This window comes from Festucalex cinctus, chromosome 5 (genome assembly GCF_051991245.1).
Source record: "Festucalex cinctus isolate MCC-2025b chromosome 5, RoL_Fcin_1.0, whole genome shotgun sequence".
In the NCBI taxonomy this organism is placed as follows: Eukaryota; Metazoa; Chordata; class Actinopteri; order Syngnathiformes; family Syngnathidae; genus Festucalex; species Festucalex cinctus.
Window position 1 is genome coordinate 23,957,665 of NC_135415.1, and position 13,018 is coordinate 23,970,682.

A 13,018-nucleotide genomic window follows, 5' to 3' on the forward strand; every position below is an offset into this window, starting at 1 on the left:
TACTATATGAAGTGTATACAAGCAGGTTTACGATGACGAGTTCCATTGCTATGATGGCTAGCATAGTAAAACCATAATTAAAGAAAATATGTGTATAAAAAACACTTCCAGGCACTTTGTTGCTAACAAATATAGGGTATAAAGCAGGGGTGTCCAAACTATGGCCCGGGGGCCATTTGCGGCCCGCCGTCCATTTTTTTGTGGCCCGCGACATATGCTAAAAATGGCATTTGACTCAGTTCAAACTAAATAAAAACAAAAATGTTTGGAGATAGTCAAAGTAAGAAGGGAAGGTGTTGAAAAACACAGGTGCTATTGAAGTTTATTTTAGTTAACTAAAACTAACGAAAAAAAAACTAAAATTCAAAACAACAATTTCGTTCACAAAATAAAATAAAAATGAAGATGCTTAAAAAAAAAAAGAAAACTAACTGAAACTACATTTTACGTTTACAAAACTAACTAAATTAAAACTAACTATAATTATAGCAAAAATGTCCTTCGTTTTAGTCTTTGGTCATAAATTTAATGCATGAGCCTTTGGGGGTGATTTTAAATGTGATTTTTAGTAGATTTATTTTTATATAAACCGCCCATGGTGTTTTTTTAAATATTGCGCTCAAGTAATACACATTACAAAAAACTAAAACTAATACTGAAACTAACTAAACTAAAGCTAAGCATTTATTAAAGAACTAAAACTAATAAAAAAAAAAAACCTAACAGACCCACCTTGAAAACTAATTCAAACTAACTAAATTTATAAAAAACAATACTCAAAACAAAATAAAAACTAAAATGAAAATTTCCAAAACTATAATAACCCTACTGCCATATTACAAATAAATTGGAATAAATTGGTTTATATACTGTAGCATTTTTCTAAATATGCAGAAGCACAAGTAAATTTTTTGTACAATTTATAGAACTAAACACAATTTCTCTTCGTAACATTATGTGGCCCTTGCGTCCTTCTGATTTTCTGTATGTGGCCCTCAAATGAAAAAGTTTGGACACTCCGGGTATAAAGTGTTCTGTAAGTCTTGATTTTTAGCGTATTTTAAAGAAAAAGTGCCACAACCATTTTATCAAGATACTTTACTAATACATTGTACAAAAACAAAACAAAACATAATGGCTTGTTTCAAAGTTAAACAAAGAAGCAAGAGAAAAACATTGAAGTGGTTCATGCAGTACTTACCAAGACAGTGACAACTCTCAGAACCACTCCTCTCATGTTGTTCTCCAACTTCCTGTCAGTCAGAGTGCCATTCAGGCCATGAACAGGGTCCCACGTGGCCAGCTGCAGTGAGCACAAACAAAACAATATGACTTTAGCATCTACTTGAGTTGCATGCACTGTATTATGATGAAAAAGTACTATCATCGTGCAGGAGAGGGAAGCAAAACTCAAAACAATAAAACACATATCCACCTCTTTAATATTTGATTTTCTTTTGTCCTACTTTCTATTATGCTCTACTTTTTTGCACGTACAATCATGTCAAATTGTTTTCCTTTTAAACACAAAACTACCAGGTTTATCCCGAGTTCAGTATGTACCTGTGATTTTTATTTATTTACTTAAAACGGTCCCCAACCACATTTTCTTTATCTGCGCACCGCCTACGCTTTCAATAAAATAGAGCTTTTCGCATCAAAGCTCAAACTAGCCAAGCTTCCCTGTAGAGAGGAAATTCAGTAGCAAATGATTTGAAGCTGCAAACCCTTCACATAAACTATACGAAAATAAAATCAAGAAATAGACATGCAAAGTACCGGGCCGAGAAGGCGGCCATCTGATGCACAAGTAAGTCTTGGGTGATGGGAATAGAAATGCATTGATTGTGTGTGTATTAAGCAGATGACTCATTGTGTCTAGACTGTGTTACCCTATGGACTGACACTGCTAATATCGGCCCACGTTCACTTTTCATGCTTTTCATCTCAAGCTATAGTTCTAATGTAGAAGCAGGCAATGTTAACTATGTTATTATTAGCTCTTTGGAAGACTGCATCATAGTATTGCCAACAGATTCGAATACAAATGATACATCTATTTAACTCATTCACTCCCAACCCCCTTCGCTCCCGGCTGTTTTGCTAAATTTTGACAGATTTTGCAAGGCCCACAGATTATTGTGTTCTATTTCTTTATTAAAAAAAAAAAAAAAAAAAAAAAAAAAAAAGATCTCTTATGCTCTGCTGCCACCTGCTGGCCGGTTTTGTAATAACTACCATTGCTTCAAGCATTGTTTTCAGTTCCGAGGCGGCATCAAAGCCTTCTGTATGCTCTAGCAAAATAACCCCCCCCCCAAAAAAAAAAAAAACGTATAAATACGTCTTTGGGAGCAAATGAGTTAATTTAGTGATTTTGAGTTTTTGTTTGTCAGGTTTCTTTATTTTTATTTATTTATTTATTTATTTTTACCAAATACGATGCTTTGTTGGAAAAAAAAAAGGACTAGTTAGAAGATTTCTCGGACACAGTGATGTCATGTTTTCTGCTCTAATTGCACATTTAGGATCAAATCCAACTCATAGAATCTAAATGAAGCACATTAACAGATATACATTTTTAATTGTACTCTACAAGTCCTCACTGGGGGGGAGGAGGGTGTAGAGTGCACTTCACTTCACAAATATGGCACTTTACTGTACTTTAATTTATTTAATTCAATCTTTGGTGTAATAACCTTATTTCATGATTGATTGAATTTTTATTTTTTATTTTATTTTTCTTCTTCTTCTTATTATTATTTCAATCTCTGGTGTAATAACCTTATTTATTGATTGATTTTTTATTTTTCATTTTATTTATTATTATTATTATTACTATTATTATTATTATTATTATTAATTCAATCTCTGGTGTAATAACCTTATTTATTTATTTATTTATTTTATTATCTGTTCTCATTGCTGCTGGACATGTAAATTTCCCAGAGGGAGCCATCCCAAAGGGATCAATAAAGTCAAGTCTAAGTCTAAGTCTAACTAAAAAGAAATGTAATGCCAGTTTGTAAAGTCATCAGATATGTTTGCTATTAAAAATGGCATGACTATTAGCATTTGTGTTTTTTCACCCCCTTTTGTCATTAGAAGCACGGCGTCCAAATGTGATGGCAATAAACCGCGAGACAATTCGAATTATGGCGCTTTAATGTTCCGTGTGCTTCTCGGGGGAAATCACCACAGCGTCCCTGCAATATCGAGAAAACTATTTTGATAGGGAGGAGCGTTGATTTATGTGCATCACTCATGGCGGTACTGGCACCAAATGACAAGTGAGATGTTACGTGTTTCACGTTATTAGCTCTGCATGATGATTTCATACAAGTTTTCATTATTTGTTTACTTTATTGTGTTACCGATGTGTACCAATATGTGAACGTTGGGACATGTACAAGAATGGCTTTATTGTACTTGTTTCATTGTTGCATTTTCCATTTTAGTGTCAGTCAGGTTACTCCTGTCTTATATATATATATATATATATATATATATATATATAGATATATATATATATATATATATTAGGGATGTTCGATACCGCCTTTTTCAGACCGATACGATACCGATACTCAGGCCCTCAGTACTTACCGATACCGATACCAAGTGCCGATACCAGTAGTACATTTGATAAATAAAAAAATCAAAAAAAATCACTAAAAATATTTTTAACAAAAATACTTCCTTTAATTTGGACAAAAAAAAAAAAACAGCACGGTCAGTCTCCAATAGTTAACGCTCAAAATAAAACACAAAAATGCTCTTTTAGTTCAGGATTCACATTATATATATATATATATATATATATATATATATATATATATATATATATATATATATATATATATATATGTATGTATAGTCACATTCCAATTAATTTCAATAGGGAAATGTGATTTCATACTAGTCTAATTTTAGTTACAAGTTTGGTCACCAAATTCAACTCCTAGGGTACCTCAATATTTGCTGTAAATGCAACACTGAGCTTTTCCCTGTGTGCTGTGTTCATTCATTCATATTCTAGCTGCTCTTGACTTTTATGTGCCAAATCTCACTGCCGCTGCTGTGTTGTCCAGCCTGCGCGTCTTTGCTTTCCTTCTGTCTTGGCTGCTCACCATTGCACAATGCGACAGTAGCAACAGACAAGCTGCTGAGCCATTTCACTGCTCCAGCATCCCCCCCCACCACACTACCCCTCCACAACTCCTTCATTTTGGTCTCCCCCGCTGATGAGCAACATGTGTCAGCGCAGTCTCCAAACAGCTTGCCTTCCTTCTGTCTTCTTGCTCTTATCTTACAACTCTTTTTTTTTTTTAATCCCCCTATAGATGTCCCTTGTAGGCCATCCTCCATCTTGTCCTCCACAAAGCAAGTACAGCTTGCATCAACAATAGGCCAGGCTGCAACCATCACGAATCCTCTGTGCAATCAGCATCTCATCTTAGTGTGTTAAAGTGGTTCCCGACTAAATGGTTCACTTTAATACCTATGATACCATGATCGCCATTATTTCAGTATTCTTACATTTTTTTCCTTTTTTTTTGGTTTCCTAATGTCAAGTGAGCATGCTAGAGTGGTCGGAAAAGTCTAAAGTAATATAGCAACCAAGTTAGGAAGTTGGGAACACAGAGTATTCAGAATGTGAACCAGCGTGTGACAAGTTGATCATAAGGGTGCTGAAATTGGTTATCTGATTTTTTATTTTGACAAAAAAAGACAAAAAAAAAAAGAACAAAACAATGTCAGAATATAGTCAGAATATATCTGCTGTAAAGCACACAATGGTGTCACCGTGACAACTTCCCACGATTGAACTGAATAAAGTTGTTATTTTTATTCTCAGAGGAGCTCATTTAAGAGTCTTGCTGTGTTACTACTTGACATCTGGTGACATTTAATCATGCACAGTGGAACCTTCAAAGTCGAATGCCTCAAAAGTCAAACAATTCGCCAGTTGATCATTTGTTGTGCTTTAATTTTCATTAGCTTTTTAGTGTTGTTGTTTTTTTGTTTGTTTTTTGGTGGTGGTGGTGGGGGGGGGGGGGGGGGGGGGTATTATATGGTGGTACACTCAATCCAGGCTGTTCAGTAAAATAAAGCATAAAAAAAAACAAAAAACAAAAAACAGTTAACTTGTTTTTACAGTTGTACATGGTAGAATTAAAAAATATATATGACAAAAATTCGATCCTGTAACAGATTATTTATATTTCCATTAACTCTGGCAGTAGGTGGACTTGCTGTCCCCCACACCTTTGTTGTCAAGTCTATGCCAAATCAACAGGTGGCCACTATAACCCTTCTTGCCATTTGAGCCAATTACAAGCGTGAAGAAAGTTATTTCTGGAAAAGAGTCCAGCGTAATGAGGAGTGCTATAGAATTTGGATGGTTAGCACCTCATGTACACAAATATATTCCCTACATTTTTACACTACCCATTTGTATGTGTATGCTTAAACATAATTAAATGAAAGCTTCCACGCACAAAAACAGAACACTGCTTTTTGACATGTTGCACCTCTGATGGCCCATTATATTAAATGTGCTTATTTTGTGCTTACTCTCTGCCTGAAAAAAAACAAAAAACAAATACAAGCAGCAATTTACACTGAAGGTTCAGATGACTTGCTTTGACGCTGAAATACGTGAGGAATACGGTAAATTGAACTGTAAATTGTTATGCTTCTCGAGATGTGCTGTCCATTGAGAAACACAAACAAAGAGGATCAAGACAAACATGGGGCAACAATTAGAGGCACCGTGTACTGATGGTAGGCGTTCTGAGTAGGACCCCAAGTATCAGACTGTACAATTTGTTCTGCCTGATCATTCGTACACTTTCATTCACTCCCTTTCTCACCAAGCACACACACACACACACACCCACACACACACGCACGGCTGTGGTGAAAGCGTCAACAGCAACATCAACAAGCTCTGTTCTGATTTCCCAGATGAGCTGCAAGCTGTTTTAGTGCTTGCTTGAGTGTTTGGATGGCATACGCATGTTTGCGTGGAGTGCGTGCGTGCGTGTGTGTATGTCAAGGGAAAGCTCCACCTACTCTTTCTACAACACATTTCAAACATTCAAACTTTCCACTTCAAACTTTCCATTCAACGATATTAAAAGCAGAGTTTATGCACTTTGATACATTATTCAACTACTTTCAAAACACTTTCAGGCTTTTGAAACACTTTAAATTGTTAAATTAGTGGTACATTGTGTTTAAAACAATTAGTACATACTGTATACCTAAAATCACTATTTCACTTTGTCTCATGTAAAAGTGATATCATGATATAGGGGGGAAAAAAAACATTTTGGTTGCGCAAATGCAAATGCCAGTAAAGTGAATTTGTTATGTTATATAAAGGCCAAAGCCAAAAATGTACATCCAACCTTTTACTCATACATCACAGTGTTGATGTCAATAAATATACCTATATGACTCAATATTTAACAAAATAAAATAAAATGAAATAATAATAAATAAACAATATTTGTCGTTCAAACAATTATTATTTGTGCGGTTATTTTATAAATTATTTAGTACCGTATTTTCCGCATTATAAGGCGCACCTAAAAGCCTTCAATTTTTTCAAAAGCTGACCATGCGCCTTATAATCCAGTGCGCCATATATGGATCAATATTGAGACGCAACAGGTCTCGCTGTTAAGACGCTATCGGTGACCCTGCACGATCGGTGACGCGCATGCGCAGAAGATTGCGCCATCTTGGATCGCTAGCTAATACTAATACTTTACCTGAGAGAAAATAATAAGACAGCTGTTTATTCATTTTGGGAGTGAATGGAGTTGTCAGAAAGCTGGTTTGTAATCTATTAATAAAGTTTGACTGACCTATCTTTTGTTGACATTCCCTTTAGCGCAGCACCATCTAATGGATGCATAACGTAACCCCAGCCTCTACTGTAGTGCCTTATATATGAAAAAAGTTTTAAAATATGTCATTCATTGAAGGTGCGCCTTATAATGAGGTGTGCCTTATAGTGCGGAAAATACGGTAAATATTTAACCCTTTGTCTTTCTGTGCAGTCCTTTAACATGTTTACAGACACTTTACAATCACGTCTACACAGTCTACCATCCACAAGTGTCAGGAGATGAAGTCGCAAAATCGACCGGGACTCTTAAGATGTTCCATGTAAACCAGGCTAATGCCAGACACATCCGAAAACCGGGCTTTCGATAATATGGATCTCAAAGGAAGGGAAAAAGGCATACATAAAAAATAAATGCATTTATAAAAGAATGATGGGATTAGAAAAGTTTGAAGATTGTAATAACAGCAATTTGTGATCCAATGCATTCTACTGTATATCATACGACAATTGAAGAGATTTTTTTTTTATTTCAAGAAAATATCTACAATTTGATTTCCTGTGCATGTAATCTTAGACTGTTGGCTCGTCAGTGATTAAACATGGCCAACCACCACACATTTGATTTATCAGCTGAATCCAGTTGTGCCGTGAAGGAAGTGGAACAAGACACATGGCAGGTGGATTACATTGACAGTAGCATTGAGCCCGTTAATCCGTGTGTCTGTCAAAGTGTCAAGACAGTCAGTCAAGTCCATGAGCTGTTCCCTCACTTAGTGTACCTAAGTTGGTAAAAGCTTGGAAGGACTGATAGACATAAGGGCACTATAGGAGGGATATTATATTTGATGCAACTCTCAGGGTGGTATTGTACATTTATAGAAATGATGTGGGTGTTAATGGGAGTGGGTTAGAGCAACTTTATTATGAAATATTCCAATCCAAAAAGGTACATCTAAACAAGACCAATGCATTACATTTCGAGCACATGTTGCTCTCGTCTTTGTTCCCTCCACCTTCCATTCTGACAGCACTCATGCAAAGAAGAAGAAGAAAAAAAAAAGTAATATACAAAAGAAAATGTATTTCTTGGTGCGCCACTCTGGGAGGCACTTGGCTGCACCGGTCGATTAGAAATGAAGTTTAGCCAAGATGATCTGAGTCCCTAACGCAATTAAAAAAAAAAGTACTCCGTCTTCAAACTCGTATGAAACTGATGCAACTCTTGCTTTGTCGAAGGTTCAGGGAGAATATTTTGCACTTCTTGTACATTCACATTAACACAACAGACTCGTATTCTATCCAAGATGAGGGTAGCCTTCCTCCGAATTCTCTGACAAATGGTATCAAACATGGGACGATTAGCTGTCAGGCATCTCCTGTTAGGACGACCCTTGGGACAGACCCTGGAGATAGGTGAAGCACTACGATCAATGGTATGTGGCATATGGGATGGAAATGCCTACAAAAAGAGAAGACAGTGTGACAGATTCTGCCATTATTATGGTTGATCTGGCTACTACCCAAAGAAGCTGGATCATTGCCATATCCATCATATCCATTATGCTATCCATATCCTATCCAGCAGAATACACTTGGTTTCAATTCAAGTTGAGTTTGCTCCTCCAAGGAACATGTAGTCAGAAGTGGTTATTACTGCGTATGAGGCCATCAGTGACATGCCCAGTCACAAGGACCCTCAGGATGGACACTTGTGGATAGTAGTGCCAAGATTTTCCTATCCAACCGACCTGGGAGGGCGCTACTATTCAGAGTTATGTGGAAATTGGTGTCGGAACTTGACTGCTCTCATTTTCTCTCCTTACTCCAAATGTATGTGTGTGTTTTGTAACGTCAACCATACTAAAACCTCAGCCTCTTCCTAACCCCAACCACTAGTGTCCCATGTAAAGACGTAACAAACAACCTCACTAAAAGCCTAATACAAACCCTAACCATTAATATCCCATCCCAGAAGTGACGATGAATTCTCAAAAGTGACGGTGATTTGAAGTCAAGAAGGAACATGCGCAAAACGTACCGTCTTGTTCCTCTTTTGAGGTGGGGGACTTTTTGTGGAATACGCTTTATTTGGTTGTATTCTTGTGCATGGTAAAACGACCAATATGGTCATATTAACTCATTCACTCACAACCATTTTCACTGAAGCAAAGCCCTTTGACCCGGCTGTTTTATTGGATTATGCAAGATTGACATAATATACTGTTCTATTGCTATAAAAGCATGGAACCTACCAAAAGAACATTAGAGTCTATATTTGTGTGTTTCCGTTTTGAAGCAGTTAGCATTAGAATATAGCCAAGTTTCATCGTTATTCACAAACCTGTTGAAAGCACTAGGAAAAAGGGCTTGTTGAAACATGACCCCGGCTGATCTCTTATACTCTGCTGCCACCTGCTGTTTTTTTTTGTAAAAACTACCATTGCTTTAAGCAACCTCTTCATGTCAGAAGCTGTATCAAAGCCTTACGTATGCTCTTAAAAACAAAAAAAAAAACAAAAAACAAAAAACAAAAAAAAACGTATAAATACGTTTTTGGGGAGTGCAGGTCAAAATATAAAAAAAAAAATACGTATTTATATGTTTTTGGGTTTGAATGAGTTGATTGGACGTCTTGTTCCTCTAGGGGGAGCAGTCGTGGAAGACACTCTATTTGGTTATATGCATGTGCATGGTAAAACGACCAATATGGTCATATTTGTTGGAGGACTTGTTAGGGTCAAAGACATGAGACTTGGACTTGGCCTTAAGAGACTTGTGGCCATCTCTGGCTCTCGCTAAACAGGAAGTGTAGGTAAAAGTTTGCTTTGAATCCAATGTCTACATCGCATATGTTGCTAATCGTCACCTCCATAGTAGAGAAAAACTAACAATTCTGTAAGTAGCTGAAGCCAAATTACAAACGTGAATAAGCCATCGGAATTGCTAAGCTATCGAAATGCAGTCTATACCAAAATAACCAAAATAATAACACCAAAATAAGTGCTTGTGTTGTACATCAAATGCCATCCACGCACTTGACATGTCATGGAAAATTTGTCATCACCCACCACTGTCGATAAAAAAAAAAAAAAAGATAATCCAAAGGGGTAGCGGAAGGTTCTGATCACCAGGTTTAGCAGGTTTTCTGGGGGTAACCCTGGACCGTTGTTTCAAAGGATGATGTATTTGGGGCAGCTCTGTAGTAATCAGTCACAAATGACGTCAGTAGTAGTCTTACTTACAAACAGTTGCTTGTAAACATACTGAGTATGTACATTGGCATGGATTCAGTCGAGAACCAACAACTCCAGGCCTTCCAATTATTCTAAAGAGTGTTACAATCTTCCAGCTGTAGTCATTTAATAATCCCCTTTAACAGTGTCATCAAAATGTCATTTCTACGTCGGCACAGATGGGATGATACCTTGTTTGAGAGTCGTGAGGGCCTGAAAAAGGCGTTCCCTAATGGGTGTCCTTCAAATGAGGGGTAGAGCGTAAAAAGTAGAGTGGATTTGGAGTTTAAGGACAGCCGCAGAAGTGCAGTCAAGAACACACCCAGGGAGAAGAGATGATAGTTAATCCTCTGCAGAGTTTGCCGCGGTGCATGTCCACATCAGCCTGCTTGTGCGTGTACTGTGTGTGCGTACGCGAGTGTGTTGCGGCTATGCAAATGGATGTGTAGGCGGCGTCGGGGGGGTTGTTCGGTTAGGTGGGCGGGTAGACAGTACTCTTGTGTATTTTGCGATCCACAGAGGCATGCAATCCCGGGCAGACTCTGGCTGCTGTAATCCGAGGTTTACACGCTGTAATGCTGCTGAAAAGCCTCCAGGCCTTGCTGGCAGGGAGGAAGGTTGAGGAAGAGGAGGAGGAGGAACATTATAGAGGAGACATGACAGAGAAGCTATGGGTCGACAATCATAAGAAAATTAGACTGAAACATGAACATAATCCAATAGAAGATAATGAAAAAAAAAATCTGCTGCACAGAGGTAATAATGCACAGTTTTGATTGACACCAAGAGAGGTATTCATTTCGCAATGTTTATTATTACGGGTGCGTTGATGTACTCTATCATACTGAGCAGTGTTCACAACTGGCAACAAAAATACTGTTAGTGTTGTACAACTTGGAGTGTAAATGTTATGGCCTCTAAAATTGCACAAATATAAAAACACTGTTTTGTGGTTGGCTCTTCACAAATTCACCTATTGACCCCCATCCCAAAATATTCTCAGCTATTTGTTAAAGAAAAACATTTTTTTTCAGTCAGTGTTGAGTGTACCCCCCTATTCTAAATCGATTTCACACCGTTCAACCATGGTCCACACTTCTCTGCCTCTAATTGGCTGGTACCCCCTGCATACACTGATTAGATTGGCTAACTTTTGGCATGAGGGCTGATGAGCCAATCGGAGGCACAGTAGGGCGAGTTATGTCAAGGAAAACAATCCTTCAAATGCTGGCGTTTTATTGACATCAGCTTCTGAGGTCTTAACAGCAACTCCCCACTCAGCTAGAAGCTAACAGGCTAACTCCCCTTGCACATAACAAAACCTTCCCACCCGGAACTTTACCTTCGTCCCAATGTTCCGTGGGTGAATTAAGTTCCCATCTCTACAAGTTATTCATATAACTCTAGCATAAAGAACATGCTAACAAGTTTACCAAACTACCAGTTTCACTCCAAATCACTAAATCCAATGAAATCTTCATCCTCGGTGTCACTTTTAAACAACTCCCCCAACTCGGGAGGTAGACGACGCGCCGCTTCCTCTTCTACCGGCAATGTTGAAATTATCAACACAGTCCTAGAGCGCCCTCTTGTGGTTTAGTGTGAAAACAACATGTGAAATGAAATAATAATGTGTTAATAATTTCACACATAAGTCGCACCAGAGTATAAGTCAAACCCCCGGCCAAACTATGAAAAAAAACCTGCAATTTATAATCCGAAAAATACGGGAACAGTAAATTAAAACACAAGAATGGGGACAAATAGCACAAAACAAAAATGAGGTCTAAACTGCTTTTCACTATATTTGTTCATTGTTCACTAAATATTGGAATTTGTTTTGTAACATATACTTTGTTTGCCTCGTGATAAATATATTTTTAATTATTTCAGGCTGCTTGTGTTAACAAGTCATGATAATTTTACTATTGTGAAGAATTGTATTCTTAATTGTTACATGTCACCGTTTCTAAAAGAGGACATTTTTTCTGGACTACTTAAAAATAAAAAGGCTAAAACACTACAACACTGCTACACAGAATACCATAAGATGAATTCAAAGCTCTTCCTAATAGCAAAGTAGTAATTGGTGTCACACAAGTATGATAACGTAATAGATCTTGACTGTTAAAGATCGCTGTCATGGACGAGCTATGTTTAGCCTCGGTTGTTAGTGGAGGTTATGCAGTCTTCGCAAGTGAACCTTCCCCCCCACCCCCTTCCCCCCGTCTATTAAATAGCTCAAGCTAACAAATGTCGGAGACCTCGTTATCGCTTGACGGGTTGCGATGTGGCAATATACACACTTGCTGGCTTTTTTTTCCCCCCAAATGAAATCCTCTGCTCCCTGTTAATTGTCAGGGTACTTTTGTAAAATGGGTTTGGATCACCGATTGTGGTATTTTTTTATTTTATTTTTTTTACAATTTGAGATATTAATTTTGGCACTTAAAATAGTTTTGGATGCCAATTATGTATGTTTTTTTTTTTCTTCTCTCGAGACTTCAGTCACAAATGTGTGCTGCTTTTTATTTGGATTGTTTGTTCTGTCCTGTGATTGGCTGGCAACTAGTGTTGTTCCGATACCGTTTTTTGGCTACCGATACCGATAGCCAGCTTTGCAGTATCGGCCGATATCGATACCATACCGATACTTAAAACTCATTCACTGCCAGTCATTATAGAAAATTTTTACATTTCCAATACTCACGTGATATTACATTCAATAATTATATATAAACCGAATCTACCAAATAACAGAATAGACTCCCTACTTTTTGTCCCGTCCCGTTCTTTTATAATTGACAGCAGAAAAATGTAGGTTTGCCAAAATACAGCCATTTCTCCCATGGACTCTGAAACTGTGTTTATTTCCTATAAAATGGGGCAATGATGTCATCTACCGGTGGTTGGGCATCAGTAAAGT

General features: G+C 37.4%; 1 protein-coding gene across 8 annotated transcripts in view; it reads right to left on the minus strand.

The window, feature by feature from the left end:
- Positions 1-13,018, minus strand: part of grid2 (glutamate receptor, ionotropic, delta 2) — a 475,459-nt gene that overhangs the window by 111,840 nt on the left and 350,601 nt on the right. For all 8 annotated transcript variants that reach the window (XR_013283658.1, XR_013283660.1, XR_013283659.1 and 5 more), the window contains one exon: positions 1,202-1,303. Coding sequence is in view for 5 of the 8 variants with exons in the window: in XM_077522426.1 (XP_077378552.1) it covers positions 1,202-1,303 (102 nt within the window). In the remaining 3 variants the exon portion in view is untranslated. The remainder of the gene's footprint in view (positions 1-1,201; positions 1,304-13,018) is intronic.